The 27,719-nt window shown below is 35.9% G+C and overlaps 2 protein-coding genes across 3 annotated transcripts in view; one reads left to right on the forward strand and one right to left on the reverse strand.

The window, feature by feature from the left end:
• Positions 1-111, reverse strand: part of l(2)gd1 (lethal (2) giant discs 1) — a 15,688-nt gene extending 15,577 nt beyond the window's left edge. Inside the window, exon 1 of one of the 2 annotated variants that reach the window (XM_076135793.1) lies at positions 23-111. In XM_076135793.1, the coding sequence (XP_075991908.1) occupies positions 23-76 (54 nt within the window). In that variant the 5' untranslated portion in view covers positions 77-111. The remainder of the gene's footprint in view (positions 1-22) is intronic. The other variant, XM_076135795.1, reaches the window with a different exon arrangement.
• The window catches only part of Dlic (dynein light intermediate chain), a 26,381-nt gene extending 268 nt beyond the window's left edge, over positions 1-26,113 (forward strand). The window contains exons 2-9 of the mRNA XM_076135796.1: positions 154-344; positions 980-1,183; positions 18,363-18,577; positions 19,466-19,695; positions 19,963-20,074; positions 20,306-20,446; positions 20,763-21,044; positions 21,361-26,113. Of these exons, the coding sequence (XP_075991911.1) occupies positions 154-344; positions 980-1,183; positions 18,363-18,577; positions 19,466-19,695; positions 19,963-20,074; positions 20,306-20,446; positions 20,763-21,026 (1,357 nt within the window). The 3' untranslated portion in view covers positions 21,027-21,044; positions 21,361-26,113. The remainder of the gene's footprint in view (positions 1-153; positions 345-979; positions 1,184-18,362; positions 18,578-19,465; positions 19,696-19,962; positions 20,075-20,305; positions 20,447-20,762; positions 21,045-21,360) is intronic.
• Positions 26,114-27,719: the final 1,606 nt, after the last annotated feature.

Below are 27,719 nucleotides of genomic sequence, written 5' to 3' on the forward strand. Positions count from 1 at the left end.
TGACCTAGCTGCGTTGTCTTACCTTTGTATGTAAAGTAACAGCGAAACATTCTCTCACGACGACAAATCCACACATTTATGTACACTTTCCCGTGATAGTGGCAACCTCGCGCGGTTGATGACAACGAATACTGTATGCTCGAAAATTTGCAGGTCTGCAATACTAGAAGAGGTCCAAAACCAAGGGAACACAAAACTACCTTCAAACAAAAATGTTTTAGTTTTGGGTGATAATGAGACTGGCAAAACTACTTTGGTAGCGAAATTACAAGGCGTAGAAGACCCTAAGAAAGGGTCGGCGCTCGAATATGCGTATATAGACGTTAGAGATGAGTATCGGGATGGTAAGTGAAAGATTTTGATATTTTTGTTACATATATTTACAAATAAACATACATACAGGTGTTGAACAATAGATCTAACCTACATTAGTATGTGAGCATTGTTTTGAGTGTGCCATCTGAGTGATAAGCGTTTGTTGTGAGTCAAACAGACAGTAATGATGGTGCATATTGATTTCATTAGTGTTTATATTAATAGATATTATAAAACACATTCTTATTAGAATCTAGTGTGACTATTGTCATCAATATTGATTTGGTGATTCATCAACATTGTAATCTAAAGGCTTTAGTATCCTAACAAAAACAATTAAAGAGCATCATTGATGACTGATAACATGTTAAGACTTCTTACACTAAAATTACCACACTACAGTTCTTCTACCCAGATCAAGATCTCATAACGATAACTTAAGAAAGTCTTTATTCAACCCATTATTATTGTTGTACAAAGGTCTAACACTTTCCTTATGACTGGTTTCTGAGGCACATTTAGTGGTAGTCAATCTATTCAATAGCAATTCAACTCATATAAACAAGGCAGTTTGAATAAATAAACTACTGCTAAATGTGCCTCAGAAACTAGGTATCGGACATGTAAAGATAGTATGATTTTAACCCAACTTTGTTCCAACCAGATCAAACTCGCCTCAGTGTGTGGGTGCTGGACGGTGACCCAGGGCACACAAACCTCCTCAAGTTCGCCCTCAGCGAGGAGACGTTCCCCCACACACTGGTCATCCTCACAGTCGCCATGACGACGCCCTGGGGAGTACTAGACCAGCTGCAGAGCTGGGCATCTGTGCTCGGCGATCACATAGACAAATTAGATCTCACACCTGGTAAGTTTATTATAAGTTAAATATAACAATGCCTATAACCCCCCGGTTTCTGAGGTACATTTAACGATAGTTTATCTATTCAATAGCGTCAAAACTCATACAAAAAAAATGCTATTGAATAGATAAACTACCGCTAAATGTACTTAGATACCGGGGGTAAGTCAAGTAAGGATCAAAAGACAATATTATTCAAAGATACAACTGGAGATGTGGTACTGGTCTTGCATGACAAGGTGTATGGATGTGAATGGGATATAGGCAGTTTGTAAGGATCATACCAATTGACATTCTTTGGTCTCTGCCAACTGCTATGAGAAAATGGCATTATTTCATTGTATGTATGGATGTTACAACTGGATAATACTTATGACATCACAAGCATGGTGATTATGGTATTATGTGTTCCCTAACTATGCTATGACTGTTGAGATGAGGATAGAGGGAAACATGAAATGTAAAATTGTTTTATTATGATCTGAAACTTAAACTGGTGACTACATTCTCCTCCACATAATATATAATGATTGAATATTAATGTCTACTCTGTACTGTTAACTGCATTTAAGTTAATAATAATGAAAAATTAACATTTAACTATACAAAAAGCAAGGTAGAGTAGGTTTTCAGTTAGGTTTTTGGGAATAACTAAAAGACTGTCATGAAGATCATAAAACTTTCCAATTCATATATATTACTAGCTGACCCGCGCAACTTCGCTTGCGTCACATAAGAGAGAATCTATACTAATATTATAAAGCTGAAGAGTTTGTTTGTTTGTTTGTTTGTTTGTTTGAACGCGCTAATCTCAGGAACTACTGGTCCGATTTGAAAAATTCTTTCAGTGTTAGATAGCCCATTTATCGAGGAAGGCTATAGGCTATATAACATCACGCTAAGGTCATTAGGAGCGGAGTAGCAACGAAAAATGTTACAAAAACGGGGAAAATTTTGACCCATTCTCTAAGGTGACGCAAGCGAAGTTGCGCGGGTCAGCTAGTGAGTCATAATTTTCCCCGTTTTTGTAACATCTTTTACTGGCACTCTGCGCCCATTGGTCATAGCGTGATGATATATAGCCTATAGCCTTCCTCGATAAATGAGCTATCTAACACTGAAAGAATTTTTCAAATCGGACCAGTGGTTCCTGAGATTAGCGCGTTCAAACAAACAAACAAACTCTTCAGCTTTATAATATTAGTATAGATATAAAATTTCACACATCAGTAAAACCTCTTTATAAATATTCTGACAAGCTCGGTGAAAGTCCATCACAATGCATTTTGACTATAAACAATTTGCAGACATGCTTGCAATTGCAATGTGCTATGTTGATTGTAATGACACATAGTTAAATGTGGGCTGTGGTATCGAGGTCGTGGGATCTATTCCTAGGCGAGAAAACACATACGATTTAAAGAATTTGAAATAATAAACAATATGTTATGATTTTTCTTTAGAATTTTTTTTTAGTTGTTGTATGTGTGAAATGATCTAGTGTAGACTTCTGAATATTTCTTGAGGTAAACAGTTATATTAATATAGATCTTTGTTTGTTTGCAACAGATAACCCAATAACTTTTAGCCAATTTTTTTATTATCTTACCTATGGATACTGTGGAAAGAAGTCTGAAGAAATGGCGAAGACTTTTGCTAAAAATACTCCCTACAATCAGAAGTTAAACAATGTTCAACTATTTTTGATTTGGCAGATGAACATAGCCTTGTCCATATATAGGAACTCTTTTTATGCGTACGAAGTCGCGATATCTCTTCTCTTTATCACAAATTATGTATACGAGCGTAAGATTTTTATAAAATCGGGGTAGCTCTCTACCCTAAAACAAACGCAATTACTCCCTACAAATAAATCACAGTACAATGATTAACTATTTCGGTCGCCATTGAGTTGTCCAATATTTGATTTCTACTGCAACCCCAGATAACCCTTACTGTTTACCTTATACGTAGTTTTAAACCCTTACCTCAGATATACTAAATATAAAAAACATAAATATCTTAGTACATCTCGGGCCCAGAAATTAGTGATTCTGTGTCACCCAGTTTAATAACACTTCGCCTCGCCCTCATAAACGTGTCAGAGCATACAAATTATTTAGTACTCGGCTAAGGGAAGGCTAATGTAATTGCTAGATTTAGTACTATCACGTTTTACAAGGTAGAAAGTAGAATTGTGCTTCAAAAACCATAAGTTTACTGTAGCAACACTACGTGTAGTTTGTTTGCGTAAAATAAAACTAGGATTTTTTCCGTGATTAACTTAAAAAGGACATGTAAAATTTCATCGAATTCTGTTCAGCAGTTTAGCTGCAAGAGCGTCATGTAATAAACAGAAGGGTGACTGCTAGTAAAAGAGCACTTTATCTATGAATGCGTAACCGGCGGATTAAGTTACTCTCACATTTGACTTATGCCCGGTTTCTAAGGCACATTGAGCCGTCGTTTATGTATTGAAACTATCCTTTTTATATGAGCTTAAACGCTATTAAATAGATAAACTACCGCTAAATGTATCTCAGAAACCAGGGGTAAATACTGTTAGTATGGATTTTCTGAAGATACATTTTGTACTCATCGTCCTAGTGGCTAGAAATACTAGACTCTTCGTCATAACCAATCTATTTGTGGATCATAAAGTACTGTCTTGACCGGTATTCGAATTCCGTACCTGCTTGCAGTATTACGTGAGACAAAGTGACCACTTCCGCAATGCGACGCAAACAATGAAAAAACCAAATATGGGAAGAAAACGATATTTATAAGAAACAGCTTACTACTTCTCACAAGTGTATAAAAAGTTTTATCCCCTATTTCATTCGCTTCGGGAATGATTTTGATTCTAAAAAAGGTTCCTGTGTTTTATTAAAAATCGTGATTGTATCAAATTCGGTGTAGTATTTTAGCCCGTAAAGGCGTAGCAGTAAATATTAGTTGGATTTAAATGTGTATTTATATTTAAATACCATCAATCCTATACAAACCTTGTCCCGTCAGTTACGAGTATATTAAAAAATAATAACCCATTTAAGTTTAGTTGTTCAAAAGCTATGCGAGTACATACATATGTACATTTAAGTGGTTCCTTTTTTATTTATATAGATAGATATAGGTAAATAAAACTACAAAAAATAATTAAAGTACACAATAGATCTACAGGATGTTTCAAAGCCCTTATGCATTATTTCTATTGACCTTCATACAAAGAATGCATTTAATATTCTAAACCCATTCCAGTTCTTTCATTTGCATATTCATAATAATATAGTGTAGATAAGTTACATACATATAGTATATTGTTCTCACAGAGGGAGGCCGAGTACAGTACCTTTTACTGCAATATATTATCTAGCTTTTTCCCATGGGAGTAGTTAGAGACTGATGATCATCTATACTTACTTACTAATATTATAAAGCTGAAGAGTTTGTTTGTTTGAACGCGCTAATCTCAGGAACTACTGGTCCGATTAAAAAAAAATATTTTAGTGTTAGATAGCCCATTTATCGAGGAAGGATATAGGCTATATATCATCAAGCTACGACCAATAGGAGCAGCGTACCGGTAAAAAATGTTACATAAACGGGGAAAATTATGACCCATTCTCTCTTATGTGACGCAAGCGAAGTTGCGCGGGTCAGCTAGTTTATTATAATGTCTATATTGTTATACGTTTTTCGTGTCATACGCATTCGTAAAATGCTGATTCCAAATAAAGTGTGAAGTCTTTTTCCGAGTGTGATATTTGATCGACTTAGGGTTTCAGTTACAAAAGAATTTAATAGGGAAATAATAAAAGAACGAAGTAAAATAAGTTTTATTTAGCTTTTTTATTGTTACTGTCTTACTGATAGGCCAGGGTTTCCTCCCAAATGACGGAGGGGTTAGGCATTGAGTCCACCACACGGGCCAAGTGCGGGTTGGGGACTTTGCATGCCCTCAAGAAATATATTAAACGACATTTAGCTTGCATTTTTTACTGTACGGATATGCAACATGTCCTCATAAAAAATAATTAAAGTAATTTAAGAGAAAGTGTAACACCATTTTTTTTCACTCGGTAACTGTAAACTGTAATTCACACACAAGACTTGCATTTTTCTTTATACTGTATGAACTCAGTTCAAAATGTTCATTCCGAGAGACCCTTACTGTGCAATCGGACAGTAAGGGGCTAACACTTATAATCGTACTTAGTACTTATTCAATTGTCCAATATTCACTTCTCGTTTGATTTATGAAGTGGACAAAGCTTTTTAAAGCATCATCTTTTGATCAAGCTTATAACAAAACCTTGCCCTTTGATAAGCGTATCAGCATATACATTTTCTCAATATTCAAGTAGGTACTTCGTTTCATACATTGTTGAGTTATACCAAGGAGGCATATGAATATACCAAAACGATATCTGAACAAAGCATGAAGCATTTACTCCTAAATCTGAACCTAAATCTGGATGTCTTATGATTTTAACAAAAACAATGACACGCATTATTTTGAGAGTAAGACAGAAACATCTTGCCTCTCTGTTTACCACGTGGTACAATAATGAAACAATAATTAAGAATTAAGGCGCAAAATCTTGTATGTACTATGTAGTACGCTTGGCGCCAGTCAACCGTATGACGCGTGTCAGGTGCGAAGACACCTGCGACGCATTCCGGATATGCGAAAATGTTACTAAGTATTTTTGTTGGTGTTTGTATAATTATTTCTTTTAATCAGATGTTTGATTGATTTTTTTATGTATCTATTGTATTTTGTAAAGTTCATTGATGTATAGAAAGGTAATTGAGACTTATTTATTTTCTTAACAGCTAATGCGGCTTTCAGAAGTAATGGTAGACAGGCCTTTTTTGGCAGATTCCGTAATTCTATAACGATTTTTTTTAAAGACAACACCCGCACTAACAATTGCTCTTGTCTGGCGGGGACTTTTACAAACATACAAACAACGGATTAATTGTAATCGCAACAATATTATTATTATAATCATATTTTTCACTAATGTAAAGAAGGAGCAAGTTTCTCAATTCGACAGCTTATATGCTTTTTCATAGAAGGATAGATTTTCCCTTCAAAACGTAGGTATTTCCGAGACATTCGATAGCAGTAAGTAACATCTACTAAATCCCTTTTATTCATCAAAGGTTGTTCTAAATGTCCTCTGGACACAATAAATTGAACGGAGCAGCGAGTAAAAGTAGTTCAAGTCGCGTATTAGTGCCAATAAACTAAGTTAGTGTTTCATTATCTAAGAGTGAGTCACGCAGTTGCATCCTTATTAAACGTTCAAGGTACTCTCATTAGAGGTTTGTCTTATGACGTTTAACAACTACAGCCCTGGTTTATAAGAGTTTATAATGTAGTTAACTCACTTTTTTCTTGACCATTACTACTCCACTGCTGGGTCTCCTCCCAAAGTAAGGAGGGGTTAAACCTTGAATCCAGTTTATACTGTGGTTGTAATAAGCTCATTAGCGTTTGTAAATTACTTTAGTTAATTTAGTTTTGTTAAAAACTTTTATGCCGAATAATTGTTTAACTCATTTCTTAAGGGCATGCAAAGTTCCCAACTCCCACTTAGTCAGCGTGGTGGATTTGAGGCTTAACTTCTCTCTCGAATACGGGAGGAGACCCTTGACCAGCAGTGGGATAGTAACGGGTTAAAAAAATAGCCTTTCATCTATATTGTGTTACCTAGCCTCATCGGTAGTTCCTGGGATCAATACGTTAATACAAACATATCCTCAACGTTATAACAGTGTTTTACTGAGAGGATCCTTTACTTTATGCCTAATACCTAATGCTGCTAAACGTGAATTGTTTTTTATCGAGTAAAAAAAACTAATTACGTGTTGTTTCATGTTTGATCAAATCAATCATTATTTAGTCACGGAAGGCTAGTTTTACATGCATGTTTTAACTAAATTACTATAACTACAACCAGTGATATGATTGTACTATATAGAGACTAAGGTGATAGGGTACATTTTGCACTTGAACCTCAAAGAAATATCCATACACGACCTCGAGTGTTTCGGAGAAATTTTCAGACCTGGCATTAGACTTGTTTACTTCCGCGGCAACGCTGCACATTTTAAATTTAAATAGAAGCGTTTCTCCGGATATATTACCCTTACAATTCCGCTGTTGTAATGTGACATAAGTATGAATTTAAGTGCCAATAAGTACAAGATCCGAAAACTACCATCAAGCACTGTCCCTCTAAAACTAATTATACATACGTACATACATAAAATCACGCCTTTTTTCCATACTTTCAGACAGATACCAGAGAATGCCATTAAGTACGATCCTTGCAAACTTCCTTTCCTTCATTCACATCCATACAGAAAACTATTTACTTTATGCTATATTACGGTTATCATCTTACAAAAAACTACATCCTATCCAATATTAGGGCTATCAGAATTCCTCACAGCCAAAGAATGTTGTCCCGGTGTGTAAACAGCTGTCGCCCCCAAGGTTCGGTCGTGAATCGATCGCACCGGTACCGCGGAGTGCGTGTTCAGTACTATAGTGAAATGTGGACTTGTTTCTTTAAGCCACGGCTTAAGACAGGTGCCTTGACGAATAATAATTGCTTTAGGAATAAGTGAAGCTGTAAGCTTATGTAACGATTTATTCAGTGTTTCTCGTAATTTTAGAAACTTATAATCATGTGTCGACCTTATTCCTGTAGCCACGGCTTAAGGAGTCTTGATGAATAAGAATTTATTTAGGAGTAAGTGGAGGGTTTGTACTTTGTACCGACTTAATCATTTTCTTGTGATTTTAACAACTTGTAATCATGTAGATTTTGCAATCTTATACAATCCAATGGTAATGTTTGAAGTCCAATATTTGATGTGCGGTTCAATCCGATCTCGAAAACCCAGAGAATCTTTAGTCCTTTTTCAAAATGTTCATCAATTACATTACCTTTGGTGCTTAGTACTTATAACCTTCGGTCGTGTATAACAGAATGTATGAATGTTAATTAGCAAAAAGTGTTTAGGGGCCGTAGCAAGTGGCGTTCTTTAGACTTCCTACCTCAACGGGAAAAGTGTGATTTCTTGTATGTATGTAAAAATACATCTTGCGTCTTTATCTAGTAGCCTTGATATAAGTCATTCATGTCATTAATATTCTTTACCCCACTCGTACCAATAACACGACTAGATACTCCCGATTAACGAACCGAGCACAATAAACTATCCGGCCAGTCAATTACATCGGTCCATTAAATCATTGATAAGATACAAAAGCGATAGTAAGATCGTGTCGATGAGAATCTCGTAAGGCTTGCTATACACGTAGGTATTTGGTTCGGCGTCAATCGGCCTAGCCGGGTGAAACCGAATATGTGTATACTAAAGGAAAAATGCCGTTCGATATAGTCACGCCTGAATGTTTATACTGTATTGTAAAGATCGGACCCGAAGGAACTTCCCGATGGGCACAAGCCGAACAAGTCATTCGGTCCGGTCGGGTTTGTTGTTCGATAAATAATAATGTCGTCGGCCAGTTTCATTGAAACCAGCCGACTTTGCAGGACTTTATTTATAGTGTCCAAGTGTGAGCACGATACACACACTCTCTATCCTTCACTCTTATAGCTTGGTGGGACGGATAAACCTACACGACCAGTGAGAGATCAGGCGTAGGACCGACGGGTTTACGTGCTTTCTGAGACACGGAGGTCTACAACCTCAACTTGCTAACTCCGGGCAAACTCTGAGAATTAAAATTTTTTAACAGAAAACTCAAATAATATTTTTTGGCTCGACCTGGTATTCGAACCTGAGACCTCTGGCACGGCAATCGCATACAATACCGACCGCGCCACAAAGGCAGTTACTACGCGATATACGATAAATACTGTCGAACCGAGCGTAGCGACTCGAGTATGTGTGTAGCGAACCTAACTAGTAAGAAACTCGAAGGTATCCCCGTGAGTCTATTCTCGTTCGTGACTCAGCTATTACGTCACACCGTTGTCTTATAAAACACAGAGTGAATACGAAATCGAATAAAGCTGTTTATCCAGTTCCGATGCTATCGTTTTAGCTTATTTATTACTGTATACTAGCCGACCAGCGTGGTTCTAGTCGCATGTAATATGAGACCTTAAATAAATGTATTTGTTTTACCTATTGCTGTCCCACTGCTGGGCAAGGGTCTCCCAAACGAGGGATAGGTTAAGCCTGGAGTACGTCACGCTGGCCAAGTGATAAATAAATAAATATGTTGATGAAAAATATTCTTTGGTATCTGATTTTCTTTGGTTTCCCCTGTGGGAAAAGACGAGATATTGTGTATGTAAAGCCCGAACTGTGCTAAATCTTAGGGTTTAGAACAGTTCGGGCTTTTACAGTAACATATGTATGTCGATGAAAAAATGTTATACGCTTGGCCCTGGATTTCCCAACTATACTATCCATGTAGAATTTCTTTTAAAATTGGATTCAGTTTAGCCGTGGAAGCTTGACAAACAGACAGACTTTCGCATTTATAATATTAGTTTGGACAACATGTTTTTATGTGATACACCTGGGTAAAACAAGTTTTAGTGACTTTTTAGAAGGTGTCATTGTTTTAAATAGATATGATATATGGTCTCAGCTTGTACCGGATCTACAATACCACACTAAAATTCCTTTCAACATAACTCGGTCTTTGTACATCTTTCTACAAACTTATTCTTGACCTACTGGTGCTAATTGCGCTATGTTCCGTCATCTACGTTGTTAATTATTTTCTACACTTTACGTTGATGAGGATTGATTGCTTCTGCTAGCGTCAAATACTGTCTACTCTTTCCCTTTCTTTAAATTGGCCGAGTTTGAGAGAAATTCCCTGTTTTTATTAAACGAGTATAGTATTAGTATATTTTTTCTATATTAGTATTAAATAGCATACACCCGCGTGAAAAAAAATCGGTGGTAAAAAGTATCATATGTAGTTATCTAGGTTTTAGGCTGCATCTGTTCATCAAGTTTCATTAAATTTCATCCAGTAGATTTTTCGTGAATGAGTAACCAACAGAAATTTTCGCATTTATAATATTAAGCAGGAAAAGTAGATTAGGAACTGTTTCTGTGAATGATCAAGGTGCGTCTGGCGTGGTAAATCAGCTCTCATTAATCAACGTCGGGACCCACATTAAGGAACTAATAGATGTCTGTACCAAAGTCGTAATGTGCAATTTCGAAAAGGGCACATGTCTCGTCTCTGTAATGTGAGATATGCCCTTTTGAAATTGCAACTGCAGTTTGTAAGCAGTATTTTGTAGTGTAGATGACGTAGTGCTAGAACGTTATATGCGACAGGGTCACAGTAAATTAGCGAAGATCTAAGGGCACATATTATTAGATTTGCTTGCATTGAATGCAGTCGTTCTGCGTTCATTCCTTTCGTTATGTGACAAATGGTTCTAAAGAACTGGTTAGTCATGTCTGACTCATATACTTTATTTGCGAAGTTTAAAGCTCTATGAATAAAACCTGTATTAAGATATAGACAAGATATTTTATTATATAAGAGTTCGAGGTTATATCCTTGTTTATGTTAAGACGAAACAAAATTTCCTTCCCAAAAATACTCGTTCAATTTCACTCCAATCTTAACCGGCGCGTTGAAGATTATTAAATTCCCCCTCGGAGTCATCCAATTAAGTGATTTATTTAATTTCGTCGGTCGCTAGTGTAAAATCTAGTTTATTATTTGTAAACTGCTTTCTAACATTATAGACAGAAATAATAATGCATAGAAGGCTTGATTTCTCTATTTTATAATACAACTTTTCTCGGGATAAAGGTTCAATAAAATGTATATTCTCTTAGTGCACGTAATTCGTGCGTGCACGGTGGTATACGCGCAAACTAAACTCGTTCGAACTAAAATCGTTCGAACGGATACTTTCGTTGGTATACGCTAATACTGTTTTACATAATAATATTGCCTCCGTGGTACCGTAAAAGGTACTTCAATGCACCGAAATTATATGGAGGGAGAAAAGCATTTTGAAGATACTAGTCTTAGTATTAGCCAACTATTCCCTGAAGCATAATGTGCAATTACAGAATTTCCTGTAGCAATCATCTTCGGAACTAACAACGAGATGAATAGTTATTTTAACACTGAAACATTGCGTGTTACACGTTAGGTGAAAATCCTCACATTCTAATCCGAATGTAACGCGGTATATATTTTACTAGCGGCCCGTCCGGGTTCGCTCGTTTAAACAGTTATTTTACAGAAAAACCTATACAACTTTTACACATAAACCTTCCTCTTGAATCACCCTATCTGTTGAAAAAACCGCATCAAAATCCGTTGCGTAGTTTTAAAGATCTATGCATACGTACTAGGGTCAGACGCGGGAAGCGATTTTGCTTTATACTATGAAGTGATAATGTATCGATATGGCGGCATTTAGTCTACCATACATTTGTTTGTTCATGATAGTGACGGGTTATGTAGGCCAAGGCGTCAAACTGGACAGCGAATATGGATTTATATTAATGCTCATATTTTAATTAATTGTTGTGCGAGTAGGCGATTTGTCAATGCATCAAAATTTTAAATAAAAATGTGTTTGGTAATCATTTGACGATGCTGATACCGTTTATAAACTATGCCGTTTTATGAAGATGTTCATGACACACCTTTTAATACAGCAGACATAGAACTTTTCATTTTCTAAATCAATCATATCATATACGTTCATATCATATACGTGGAACGTTCACACATAGTCTACTAGGTTTTGCTCGCGACTTCGTCCGCATGAAAAGATATCCCGGGGTAAAGTATCCTGTTAATTCTGGTTATAAGCCATCAGAGTACATTAAATCCGTCCAGTAGTTTTTTCGTGAAAGAATATTAAACACACATACATGTATCCATATTTACAAACTTTTACGTTTATAATATTAGTAGAATATCTTAATTTATGACTTACTAAATTACGTTAATATCGGTTTACTAGATTTCGTAACTAAACTTTATTATCTTCAATTCCTAGTAGCACTTAGAACAATCAACCTTACTATCTATAAAATAAAACAAACTACTAAACCTGTGAGAACTAAAAGTTGGAACACGATACTTGGTTTCCGCTACAAATATTTTTTTGTCTCGTACATCCTGCTCGTAATACTAAAGTTAACATATTGAGATCGTAATCCGACGTAATGTGACAAGTGACAACAAACATAGTGATTTCTTCCTCTTGACAGATTTGTTTGTATGTTAATAGACTAACAAACACTTTAATCCCTACTGGATAAGTATTGGTTAACTTAATAAATGGAACTATCTAATTTTTTTCATACACTTTCTGTCAGTTTATGTGTAAGCTATGTAATTTGGTAATAAAGAAATTTCCTTTAATTTGTCATATAGTGGGACTACTTTTATTTGTGGTTGTTTATACGTCATGCTGTCTCGTTTACTCTCGTGATCATGATGCTAGATAGAAAGAACCTTTTTGCAACTTACTTACTTACATATACTTAATTTACTTACAGACATCGCGTAATTAAGCAACTTTTCAAAATAAATATACGCTCAGCAGTTTTTCTTCTTATCTTTGTATTTTCTTAAGTAATCTGGTACTAAACTCTTCGAGATAAGATCATTTTCTCTCTCTATTCCGTTAAGCCTACTTCAAGCCACTGTTAAAGGCCTCTCTGTCATACTACACATCGTATAGATGCAAATAATAATATGACAATAGGCAGTTAACAGGATTTGTGCCATCCAGCTTGACTCAGACTAATTAAAACTTTTTTGTCGTTGTGGTCTGTGGTTAACTTTGACCTAAAGCTTTTTGACGATTACTAATAATGTCTTCCTCGCCATTATTTGGCTACGGCGGCCAGTTTCATTGAAACCAGCCAACTGTGTAGGGCTTTGTTTATAGTGTCCAAGCACAATACACAGGTATAGTCCCTATTCGGACGTCTATTTGTCTTCCAAAAAATATTACGCCTTTGATTTGACTATGAATTCCACAAGAAACAATTATTGTTTCTCGGTTCTGGTTGTACCTACCTACTTTGTGTCCGTTGTTTATAATTATGTTTGTTAAAATCCCCGCGACATGATAACAAATCGAAGTGCAAGAGTCGTCTTTAAAATAAAAATATATAATTATTTGGTTGAGCTTTTTTAAACCCTAGAGAGTGGTTGTAGGTCAGTTGCTACTCCTCTAATCTGGCTACTACAAGTTCCAGTTCTACGCTAATCAGATAAGCCTTTGTTGTGGACATGTAACAATAGTAACAAACAACTATCTCTTATTAAATAGATAGGGATTAGTTCTATTTAATGGTAGATTAGCGACCCAGCCGGACTTGCCTGGTTAAAAAAAATATTAGCTATATGAAAAACCTTTTCAGTTTTTACATATAAACTTTCCTCTTGAATCTATGTGTAAAAAACCGCAACAAAATCTGTGGCGTAGTTTTAAAGATCTAAGCACACATAGAGCCAGACTTTTCAGCTGACGACACCTTAAACTTAAGTGTCATCCTATACGATCTTTTATTAACTGTCAACCTGTACGCTTTACATATAACAGCTGAAAGGATAAAATTAAGAAAATAACGTTTGTTATAAAACTGAATATCGATTTGTAGAAAAATAGATTAGGTTTCGCTTGAAACTGGGTCAATTGGACATAAAAATGGAATGAGTACTTATCCTATAAACATACAGAACGTACTAACCCTCGGTTTCTGAGGTACATTTAGCGGTAGTGTATCTATTCAATAGCGTTTAAACTCATAAAAAAGGCTATTGAATAGATAAACTACCGCTAAATGTACCTCAGAAACCGGGGGTTAGACTAGCTAACTTAAACCTTATACTAACCTACGTATAAATATGTTTAGTAAAAACGTTAAGAATATAATTGCTTTCTTATAAACAGGTACCAAAATCGCTTTTTATAAAACTGAACGTAGGACAATATTCTGTCCCGTTCTTTACAAATGTAATACTACTAAAAGGAAAAGAGATAGCTATATAAACATAATCATCATATAAGCGTATATAAGCAACATAATCTGACTAACATAACCTATTCAAGCATTAAATAGGTAAATAAATAATGATGCAACACTCTTGACCTCCGACCGCCAATGTCGTCGTAAAAAATCTTGTTTGATGATGCTATATTAATGTTACTGCTTGTTTGTTAAAACAGCATGTGAAACGGTACAGTCGTTTGGTAGTTTTAACTGGAAAATTGTCTGGGACTTTTTAAACTGTAATATTATGATGTATTAATCCGGATTTTAACTTCGTCACCTCGCATTTTTTCCGCTCTTGCTGCTAAATAGGAAATATACTTGCTTACAAATAGCTGAATAAGTTGAAATTCGGAAAAAGCATATCAAAAACTACAATATGCTTGTTTTCAAAACTCCCTCAAAATCTTTCCCGGTAAACGATTTGTTACCACCAAATGACCAGTTTAAACTGAACAGCTTATTTAACCCAAAAACTGCGTAATTTTTTCCTAAAATCGGTTTTTAGTTTTTGAGATAAAAACATGACTTCAGGCAGCAACGGCGAGAATAACTATATTATTGAAGCAATCGTAAAACTCGAGGTGGGGGTTTCTTTACCCCACCCCTTTAGAGGTAAAAAGTAGGGAGATATGAAACTGGGTTAAAAGTACTACCGTAATGCTGAAAGAAGGATTATCTTGGGCAGTAAGGAATTAGCGTAGATTATATGAGAAATTGCAAGTTGTTACAGTTTTTTAACTTTGCTTCGTAACTTATGTTCTCATTCTGAAGCGGTCTTGAAAGAGTTGTCGTGAAAATGTGAGGTTCTTAAGGTTGCTATGTATTTTTTGTTTAGTACCATACAATTCTACGAATATTATAAATGCGAAATTTTATAGGGATGGGTGCGATTTTGTACTTGTTTTCTCTGTCGCGCAAGAACTATGGAATGAATTTTGAAGATAGTAACATGAAATAACACCAAATATATAATAATGCCAAATACACTTGGATATAGTATTTTTTATGATTTGTATATTAGTGTAATACACCGAACCAATAACGCGTCAAACGTCTTATAAAACTCTCAATCAAATACCAATAAGAAATCACGGCTAAACATCATGATAGCCACAACAACCATTCATGTACTGTTTTATTAATAAACTCGAACAAAAAACAACTTTATTACTTTGTACGGACGGAGATTATAACAAATGCTTATCGTAATTGTATGACTCATGATCATAGGCCTATAAGTTTTCCGGAACGTATTAAGATTCAAGCTTTGCTTATAACTGTTTATATTTACGAGACTAGTTGACGGGCGCGATTCCGCTCACGTGCAATATTTCACCACACATCCCCTATTGTATCTGCTTAATGTCACGATCCCCTATTTCATCCGCGGGTTGTAGATATTTGTATTTTTTCTTGATTGCGATTCTAAAATGTGGGTTTTAAAGTAGCCAATGTGCTTTCTTGGGTTGTAAACTATCACCCAGCCAAACTTGATCTAAATCGGTTCAGCCGTTTTCAGGCGAAAGAACAACAAACGAAGCGTGTCAGAATTTATGAGAATGATAAAATACAATCGGTCTATAATCGTGACAATTGCGTAATGTCGTGGATACAATTCTTCTTTTGTTTATTCTTCAACACTACTATTGATTTTAGGAAACAGTCTTGTGAGTCACCTCTGTTTTATGAGGCATAGTGAATGCAATCCCGATCTCGCGGGATCTCGCGAGATCGGGATCCCGCGAGATCCCGTGTATTTTTTCGGGATCAATCCCGAAGCATAATATGACGAGATCCCGTTCGGGATTGTCGGAGAGGGCATTTTCAGCAGCTGGCTACATTGCAATAGACTTAAGATGCCGATTAGAAGCTCGTACTATTGATACACTTTGTATTTTAAGAGGCTACTTTCAAAATGCCATGTGATTACTTTTTATTTTGATCTCCTGGAGCTACACCTACTTTTTTGATTATGTTCATGTTATTACACCTGTTAATTATGTTACGTTGTTAGTAATATTAAAAAATAAAGGCTTTTATTTTCTTTCAAATAATAATTTATTGCATTCACCACACACGCATATTACATTAAACAAGCCGTTCGAATTGTATTATTTTTACTAACTAGACGGGATCCCGAAAATCTCGGGATCCCGCGGGATTGATATTTCTGATCGCGAGGGATCTCGAGTTGACGATCTCGAGTCGGGATTGCATTCCCTAATGAGGCATAATGCATTCGGTCGCCAACTTTTACTGAAACTTATATGACTCAATTTTACTTCAGAGATAAACTACTGCATATGCAATAAAAGCGTAAAATATCGTCGTCAAAAATTTGCTATTAACCTATACCTATACGTACAAACATTTGTTCGAATATCAAAATTTCCTTTGGTAAAACTTCACTAATACAGTGTTACTGTTTTCACTTTGTGCTAATTTTGATGTTTAAATATGATTCAGGCATTAAATAAGGAATAGTTTGGGATTATGGGTGGAGTTAAGCTTTAAGATACTAAAGGAATAGTCGAGTATTATACTACCGGTAGGTACATATGGGTAAAGAACTGTAGCTGTGTACATCATTTTGTTAAGTATGGGACTGACTTGAGTTTATAGAGTAGAAGAAAGTATATAATGTAACTTTATAAGCTACGTAAACATAAAACATGCCTAAGCAATGCATAAAGAAATACATCAATACCTTTAGCAAATGTTATCTTCCCTATCCATTTTTCATCGCTACTATAACATTCAATAGTACCTCATACTTATTTAATTTTAACCCGGATCGATAGAGGTCTCGATATCGGCCTAGTCTAGGCAGAACAAAAAGACTTTACAATACACTCTAATAAAATGGACGTTCGACGGCCGGCTGCCGATTCGTTTTTTGTCAGCCCACCTTGTTAGTGACTTGAATATTTATACGTGTTATAATGAGCGTATGAAATAAATATGAACATTGACTTTCTTATAAAAAAGGAAAGAAAAACATCCTTTAATTAAATTAAGTACTTAGATTTATGGATCCACTATTCAACCAATTCTAAATCTTCATTTTTTTTCGAAACTAAACAGCTTGTACTTTGGTAACCAAAGACTGATAAACACTTCTATACATTATATACTTACATAGATAAATTAGCTAATTAGCTCAGAACAGATACTCTTGCTCATCATACAAATATTTGTCTCGGGTGGGATAAGAAGTCACCACATGCGACATGCTTATTGCGCCGAAGTGACCGCGTTAAGCACTGCGCCAAACGTGCAGTTAAATCTAAAAACTTAATTGCTGAATTTGTTATTAAGTTCTACTGTTCATACGTACTTTATTACAGAAATCACAAAACAATAAAACTCGTTTTCTTAAAGAAAATTCGTCACCAAACAAACATGTCTTCAGTGAAAACGTATAAAAGAAATTGACAAAATATTTCCGGTCGGTTCGTTGCCCCAAACGTGAGATACTGCCGTCTGCGTACGCGCGTCTAACAAACATTGTAATTTTAATTGCACGAAATACCGTTCATCTCAAAGAGTGCTTAATAGGTGAATGTGTTTGTATTGAATTAACTGATGTTTTTTTATTTATGCGGAATTCCGTTGCTTACTCGTCAAAATTGTTCGATCGTTAATGGTGATCGCGATTGATTATAGGGTTGTGTTGATATTGCTTTGTTGATGCGTGTTCCGTATATTTTATAAAAAAAATCTGTGATTATCAGAGCAAATAATAAATGTAGTATGGACACTATCTTTAAAGAAAATCTAAGAAAAATCTAATTGGGACGTTCCCAACTGCGCAATTAACGCTTTTGTGTCTTAATAGTATTACGATGCATTCCACATTGCCGAAAAAATCTATTGTCTTTACTTTGTTCCTAACACTGACTAACTTTAAATTAGGTTAAGAAGATGAAGATTCCCCTTTAAGGACACTTAAAAAAGCAATATCCCGCTTTGCCTGAAAAATATTCTGACTGCGCCGATCAGGGGCCGTACAAAGACACCTTAAAGTAAAGTCTTCTATCAAGTTTGAGAAAGAAACGCCTTACAATCCCTGGGCTCACTGATCCACCGTTTTAACCAAAATATTCTTCATTTGTTTCAGAACAAAGGTTACAAAGTAAAAAGCAACAAGTACAGAAATGGCAGAGGTATACGGAGCCGGGGGATGAACTGGAGCCCACAGCGTCGTCTCCCATGAAGAGGTCTTCGAGGAACCTCTCCGATGACCTGGAGAACGGAGACGATGACGACTGTCCATTACCAGAGGCTGTACTTACTACCAATCTAGGACTTGATATTGTAGTTGTGGCAACTAAGGTGAGACGTGACATTATATTATTTTTCTTTAGTATTTAATGGCTTCTACTTTTCCCATAGTAGGTGTCAACTATTAGGCGTCGAAGCTAAAGATGTGAGGGAATAGAATCCAAACATACTATAGCATGATTCTGTACATACGGTACTGTCGTGTATCGATAGCTAGCCGATTGTCGACAGTCGATAGTAACAGAGAATCCCGTTACTGTTATCTTTGCTCCCAAACCCTTTTCGAGCCACAGGGTTGTACTTATGCCGTTACCAAAATCAAAGTTTCTATAATCCGATGCTAAGACGGATTATAGGAAACTAATATACATGGGTCTAAAGTTTGCATATGTAACACGCTAGTGGCTTTTGTATAACTTGCTATCTAGTATCCGGATAGAAGCAACCAAATGACTTCCGCTGACCACCATATAAAGCAACTAAGGTGGCAAATAAGCACCATTACGATAACGGTACATTACCGTATAATCAAGATCCTTTTTCAGTGTAGTTTTTCTGTTTTTTCTTTACTAATTCGTAATTTTCCTATCGAAAATATTTTTTTTTGTCTTCGTTCTAATCATCAACTTCATCAATCTCGTCCAATCAGTTTAAAAAAAACAACAGAGGCGCCCATAGCCAGTCGCGCTCACCGGTCGGTAAACGATCTGTGGGTTAAGCAACCCTTGGCGCGATCACTCCATAGATGGGTGACCGCATAGTGGTATTTAAACTGGGCGTCCGTGCTTCGGAAGGCACATTAAAAGTCGGTCCCGGTTGTTATCTACTGCGATAACAATAAGCCATGTTAAAGGCCTTCGGCTTGAACAACTTTGACACTAGGTTGACCACTAACCATACGATAAGAAGAAGTTTAAAAAAACGTCCCTGGTCTTGCAGACTGACTACATGAGTACTCTGGAGAAAGAGCACGACTACCGCGACGAGCACTTCGACTTCATGCAGCAGTGGGTCCGGCGGTTCTGCCTGCAATACGGCGCGGCGCTGTTCTACACCAGCGCCAAGGAGGACAAGAACTGCGACCTGCTGTACAAGTATCTCACGCACAGGATATATGGACTGCCGTTCAGGACGCCCGCGCTTATTGTTGAGAAGGATGCTGTTTTGATGTGAGTATATTGTTATTATTAATAGATACTGCCCACGGCTTTGTTCGCGTTAATACCTTTCCCGGGATAAATATCTTTCTTCTGTTTATCCAGGTTATAAACTAGCTGTGTAAGTGTGTACCGAATTTCATTCAAATACGTTTAGCAGACGTCGCGTGAAAAATACACACATATGTACAAGCATCCATGCTTCCGTCCAAACGAATTTCCGCATTTTTTGTAGGATTTTCTGTATAGAGATGCTAATTGTTAATATGTTTGTTTCAGTCCCGCTGGTTGGGATAGCATGAAGAAAATTAGTATATTGTATGAGAATATGCAGTCGTGTAAACCAGACGATTACTACAGGGATGTTATTGTACAACCCGTTATACGGAAAGTGAGTAAAAGCATCTTTACTAATAATTACATTTAAGTTCGTATATTGGCTCGTTCTTATTAGCACTGAAATAATTTGCCTACAAAAAGTGTTCAGCGACCCATGACCTTATAGGTAAAACAACGATAAATTATAAAAAATGGATAAGTTCTAAAAGTAATATTATGTTAAGATACAGGAATGCTGTAATCCGCTCTAAAAACTAAATAAAATGTTTTATTGTTTATCCAGAGTGGCGCCAATCGCGAAGCGGAGGTGCAGGCAGAAGACGAGCAAGCGTTCCTGCAGCGACAGCTCGCCGCGCTGCAGGCCGGAGCACCAGCGCCCCGCGCTGACTCGCCGCTCAGAGCCACGCAGAGAGCCACTGCACAGGTACATACATAAATACATTAACTAAGTAGAGTTGAAATGGTGTGCTGTTAGTGTCTGCTACATTATTAATACATGGTTGTTTAAATGTTGGATTTGAATGGCGTATAATACAATACAAATTCTATCAGATTCTGTTTAGCTGGTAATTTTTGATCGGTCAGTATCGTATGCAAGTTGCGATATTTAAAACGGATAATTTTTGGTTGTCACCCGGTGGCAGTTTTTATGTGTAGGAGGAACACTAGGATACGTTATATTTATTTACTAATCGTTCAGGTAATCGCCGATATAACTAAAGCATAATTGTCGTATCCAGCTGGACGGCGCGAAGATCGGCATGGGCCCGGGCACGCCGGGCAACGAGGGCGTGCTGGCCAACTTCTTCAACTCTCTGCTGTACAAGAAGACGGGGTCCCCGGCGGGCCGCGCGGACGCGTCGCCGGGCGCGGCGGCGGCGCGCTCGGACGCGGCGGCCGAGCTCGACCGCCTCACGCGGGCCAAGGCGCGCCCGCCCGCCCCGCACGCGCCGCACGCGCCCGCCGCGCCGCCCATCGACCTCAACTCCTCCTCCGAGTGCTAGCTGCATACTTACCTGTCTGTACGTATACGAGCCTATTCTCTGACAGGTTTCCTTCCAACCGTCCTGAATAAATTTTACCTGTTTTAATAAATTTCCTCGTCTTTTTAGTTTGATACGAAATAATATTGAATAACACGTTTTCTAAGAATGTTGTACGTGCACGTTTACGAGCGTACACGTATTCGCGAGACTATGGATCGATCAAACGACACAATATGCCATTACTGTCATGAAACTTGAACTATGTAATGAACCCATTCGCTGAAACAAAATTAACATAAAGGGAAAATAATTGTATTCACAAATTCATGCAATATTTCCCCGCACATTGCAGGTAGTAGTTAGCGCGGCGGACAGCGCCCGGCCGCCGGCACGCCCGCACGCTTGTACACGCGCGCCACGGTAAGACCGACTAAGAGATTCTTCCAACGTGGCTCTACGCCGCCTGTATTCGGTTCATACTTAACTCTGCGACAGTTACACTGTCACACTCGCAAATCAGGTTGAAAGAACAACGACACAGTACAAGAATATTCTGACGGTATTAAACATCTGCAAAAGTAATAGCAAAACAAGTGAAAATTTGACAGATCTTTTTCATACGATTTGCTATTATACCACTTTTATCCATGAGTCGTGAAGCTAACTCTCAATATTATTTTCTAGTAAATAAACTATAATTGTTTGAAGTGAAGCTGAGTGATTCAAATTTGAGTTCTATCTACTAGAATATAAGATTGAAAATGCTTAATAAACTGCGCCGCTGTTCTTTAAATGTGACTTGACTGAACGGTTTTCGAAAGATTGACTGTTCTCACTCTTCAATACTGCATAATAAATAGTATTATATCTTATTTCAAGTTTTTAAAATCAAAATTTTACCTGTCCATATTTTCTCTAAGAATCTCTGATGGTCATAGCAAATTTTATTCTGTGGCAGCTTTTGATAGTCAGTCTTTCAAAAACCGTTCTTTATGTCGACAAAAATGTATACTAAGTAATTTTGTAAAGCATTTCTCAATATATCAATGAAGTATAACAACAAATTGTAACTGCTATCAATGTCGTAAATATCTCTGTCTCTTTCTATTCAGTCTAGTGCGAGAGAGAAGGAAATATTGTTTTTCGAAATTACTTCGTATATATTGTTTATCGATAAGCCACGGCATTGTGAATCGCCACGGCTCGCCACGGCGATCAGTGATTGTATTATGTAACGACAACTTAGATTTTATATTAATTGTAAAATTAACTCGAAAGGGTACGGGGCATTTTAGGTCTATTGTTACTGTTGAAAACGTAGGTGTTTTTCGAAGAGATTTATGAACTAGATCGAGTTTAGTATCAGTATAAAATGTAATGATTTATCAGTATTTTAATAACTTATCTTTGACACAAATATATGTATTTCAAGGCATTTCTTTACAGTTATAATAAACGCTGTAAGCGATATTCATTTGATTATGTCAGTACTTATTTTTGACGTGCAATTTGCATTGTCATTGTTGAGTTAAATTTGCAATCTTACTCAAAAGTAAGACTTTGTTCTCGACCCGACACAGCTGAGTAAACAGGCCTCCGAATACATTTTCATAGAATATATAGTAATATCTTTACACAAGTATAATATAGTAATACAATAGCCTAAAATACCATTTAGAACTAAAAAACTAGAATGAGTATATAACTAAAATATTTGTTGTAAATATGAACCCCTAAAAATGCCCCTAAACCCTAGGGATAGGAACAACATATTTCATACATTTCCATTATTATCGAAACTAAATGCGAATTTGAAGTACTTTTTTCTAACGCAACGTTTATTTGTAATATTGTTTATGATATTAAAATAAGTATTTATTTAGATAGATTGTCTTTGGTATAAGTGTTGGAACACACGAAGTATTCAATCATTTTCGGATTACCCGCAATCGGAGCTATGATTTAAATTCCGCAGTTAAAGAGAGATGGCGCTATGAACTCTATCTCTCTATTAGAACTTAGGTCTATTAGTATTTGAAAACACGTTCACGATTTTAACTGAAGTTTAATTAACACACTAAAGAAAGAAAATCTTTTTAAGCTCTTCCTTTGAAAAGTATAGCAATGTATCAGTCGTCCAGTTGATAATAATACCAATTTTATTTTTCATTTCTTTCCCAGTCTTTTGTAGAATGGCGTAAACTGTCAAGCAAATAGCAAACAGAACAATCTTTGTTGTCAAAATAAAGATGTTTACTGTTTGACAGAATGTCAGAGATTATGGGCAAAAGACTTGATGGACTTCAAAAATAATATGAATTTAATAAAAATATGAATTACAAGGTTCCGTCAATTGGCTAAAATGGCAAATTGTCTCTCAGACTTAGAAATAATCAAAGCTTTGTAGTGATTCATTGAAAGTTTTATAGTATTTCGTGTGTCCCAACACTTATTCAGTATATGAAACGAAAAACATTACCCTAATGAAAGGTTATGTTGTCATCTGAGATTAGGAAGTTCCATAATTGTGATCTTCTATGAAGACTGGTGCAATGATACATGGTTTAATGCACAATGGAGTCACTATTTGTACAAACCATAACAGTGTATGGGTATAATAATATTACGCTGTAACAATTTATTTTGCTCATTTTGTATTTTAGATTCGCTTCCCAATCGGACTCAATGGTGACCTTTATTGTGATGGTTAACTGAATTTATTTATTATGGAAATATAACTATTATTCAAACATATTTTTTTACTACCCCAACCCGTATATTTGATGTTTTAATCTCTATTGTGACTGTATTATATTGGTTTCTGTTCACTTGTGGTGCAATACTGAACATTCCAAACCTGGTTTGGTGCTTATTGTAATAGTAAAATTATTATTAATTAATATGGAGTTTCATTTAACGTTTCTTGCCTTTGCTCTCTTCTAAATTCGTTTCGACTAACACTAAAGGTCACTATTCAAAAAGTTCCATTACAAACCAAAAAAAAGATAAAAATTAGAATGAGTATGAATTCATATCCTAGAGTACTTAATGGTTTAGCAATTCCAAATAATAAAAACAGCTGATTCAGAAAGCATGGCTTTTCCTAAACTTAAATAAGTATTTATATCGATAAATAAATATCTTCAAACTTATAACTTATTAACGTGATTAGCTTAGGTATTAATTAATTTTAGCGGCGTGCTTTTGACAAACTTGTTTAGTTCTGTGAGACATGCGATTTTGTATTGTGGAATGTGGATCTAATCTGAGGGTATTGGCAGCTAGATATCTACCCCGTTGTGCTATTTTACCCAAAAGATTACCGCGATTTCCTCATTAAAACAGTGTCGATATACTTAATTTCATGTTTGTAATTCATTTAACATATATTTCCGAGCCTTGTAATTGTTTTAACCTATCTTACGTCTCTTTACGTATCTGTATGCGTCATAATGTCAGTTTTGCGTTTCTTTTTTCTGCGCATGCGACGGTTAGTAAAAAAGTGTGTCAAAACCACGCATTTAATGTTACAATAATAAAACTCATTTGTATGATAACGGAGAAGTATTGGCAAGTTTTGATATGAAATATTTGTACAAGTTATTGATGTGGTTTGGAGCTAAAAAGGCTGGATTATTGTCTATTTTTATAAAAGGGGATAAAATGTTAGGTGGCTAAAATGCATAATTTTAATAAACATAGACATATTTGAAGAGGGACGGTGTTTCTTCGACCACATTAACCGGGTTCCGTGACGGAAGAGACGCCAAGTTAACGTGGTCGCCTATTTATACGTATAATATTTATTATGGATAGTAATCAAGTATTTTTATATAATTGCAATGTAACCCTATGTAACTCAATCTAACACAAACTTGTAAAAACATATGTGTATCATGATATTTCGGTGTAAATTCTCCAATGCAGATTATTTTTTGCTCATTTACTTTCTATTTTTTAACATTTATGTACTAGTCAATGTATCAGTTGATTTTTTTTATTGATTAATGACTACCTACATCTCTTTCTGTGATATATTTTTGTATGTAGAACAAAATAATTTCCCTGTAAACCTTTGTATGATGTATTAGCCACATAACATCCTCATATAGGCATAGATTTTTTTGTTTCACGCTCAACTGTTACGAGAAAGACAAATTCCTTTTTTCTTTTGTTGATTTTTGTTTAGTTTATAATAAAAAAATATCGTAACAATATTTTATCCATTTTTTTCTGAAATAAATTTAAAGTATTTATTTAAAAATAGACTATAAATAGTTGGCTGTTTAAAAAAACAATGCCATTTCGGTTGTAATAATACAGTTGAAGCTAAGGCTTAGTGATTAGTTAGATTCTCAAAAGATAATTTTTGTTACGCTTCGCAATAGGTTAGATTCCAATATTTAATAGCGAAAAACATTTTAGTTTAAATATGTTATTTAAAGAAAAAAATATTACTAATCTATAAGCGATGCGCGATGGCCGAACGGTCAAGTACGAACGATTTAATTGTATTGAGTGTATAAAAAGTATTTATGATAATATGGAATTTTAAAAATGTAATAAAAAGCAGACAGTGGACATCCATATGTACTGGTAACATGTTCGTTATGTTTTCCATCTCACTATTTGGGTGTAATTTCAACATTAAAACTGTTGTTTTGTGGGTCAAAGTAAATACCTCTTTCATATAATAAATAGTTATTTAATATCACTCTTCCTGATGGATTTTGCTTCCGCATAAGATACTTAAATTAAAATTGACAATTTTGATATAACTTTACAATCTGCATATCATTCTTATAGCGACATGCTCTTAAAAGTAAAACTATAAGTTAATAACTCTAACTCATCCGATTGATTGTAACCAAGTTTGGATTCAGTCATTCTGGAGTAATGACCTAACAGATCAAGTATTTCTTTTACCCACAAAACTCTTAGTTCTATTATTGCACACTCATCTCTGTAAATAGATTTTCTTTACAGAGTTTATGCAGTGACTATACTAAACATTCGTAATGTAGCAGCGGTTATCTAAATGTAAGCTTATAGGCGATATAACTGTACATAATTTGAATAAATTAGCACGGGAACTGTTCTGATCAGTGTTGTGTTTTATTTATGGGTGGGGAAGTCCCTAGATTATATTACATATTTTTACACCGGCATCTACTAGAGCTCAATTCACATCGGGATGAAAGAGGCCGGGAGTGGCGGATTTGTAATATCTAGATCTAAACTTTACCGACGTTATTTCGAGACATATCGCTTGAGAAGGTCGAAAAGGGGCGCGTGGCTGACTGCAGCGGTGCGAGCAGTCTCCCTTTCAACAATACTGCGCGGCAACCTGCCCGGTGTGCATTGAGGCTGATAGTTCCTTTTCATATTAACCTAAGGTTCTACTTTTATAGCCGCGCCAAGGGACTTTTGTCACAGCCATCAATCTCAGAACCATAAGGAATAAAGCAATAATGATATGGTAAGGTCGGACCTCAGTTTCCTGAGACTCGCCCATAGAGGCTTTCCAGAGTTTACCATTAAACAAATATGTTTCTGTAGCCCGCCGACCGTAGATTTCGTCTTATTTGTAAGATTTGTCCACAAGTTTTAAGCTGGATTCAAGTTTTCAAGGTGAGTAGGCACCTACAACTACCTATCTAAATATTGCTTAGATCATAAGCCATTTAGAAATTATTGATGAAATTATAGAAATTGCTATGAAAAATATTTTATGATGCTATCAACTAGTGAATGCAATCCCGATCTCGCGGGATCCCGATCTCGCGAGATCCCGTGTATTTTTTCGGGATCAATCCCGAAGCATAATATGACGAGATCCCGTTCGGGATTGTCGGAGAGGGCATTTTCAGCAGCTGGCTACATTGCAATAGACTTAAGATGCCGATTAGAAGCTCGTACTATTGATACACTTTGTATTTTAAGAGGCTACTTTCAAAATGCCATGTGATTACTTTTTATTTTGATCTCCTGGAGCTACACCTACTTTTTTGATTATGTTCATGTTATTACACCTGTTAATTATGTTACGTTGTTAGTAATATTCAAAAATAAAGGCTTTTATTTTCTTTCAAATAATAATTTATTGCATTCACCACACTATCACACACATATTACATTAAACAAGCCGTTCGAATTGTATTATTTTTACTAACTAGACGGGATTCCGAAAATCTCGGGATCCCGCGGGATTGATATTTCTGATCGCGAGGGATCTCGAGTTGACGATCTCGAGTCGGGATTGCATTCCCTACTATCAACCATATTACCCTTATTAAGGTTTTTCATACATTATAGTGCTCTGTGCTTGGTGCTTTTACTAAATTGTTCTTTAGTGAAGCGTTTAATTATTGCACATTAATGCACCTTTCCAAAAAGTTGTGCGATTGACTATAACCACTTTAACTACTGACGATTAGAGGGAAACATTTTGTAGTATTTTGTTCGTTGGTATTCATTTTAGCTATTGCCATGTAAACGTAGTTGTAACTTGTAGAACTTAAGAAATTATATATGAGATGAGTTTGGGGTGCAGAATCTAAACGTATCTTATAATTTGATAAAATGTCGATTGTCAAATTTAATGTCATGTCATCAGGATAGAGATGGGCGTTAGTCCAGTTATCATATCGATTGATTTATTTTAAAAGCTGAGTTTAATGTACAACGACAAAGTTTAATTCGAATCAGACA

The sequence above is a fragment of the Anticarsia gemmatalis genome, chromosome 3 (genome assembly GCF_050436995.1).
Source record: "Anticarsia gemmatalis isolate Benzon Research Colony breed Stoneville strain chromosome 3, ilAntGemm2 primary, whole genome shotgun sequence".
NCBI lineage: Eukaryota > Metazoa > Arthropoda > Insecta > Lepidoptera > Erebidae > Anticarsia > Anticarsia gemmatalis.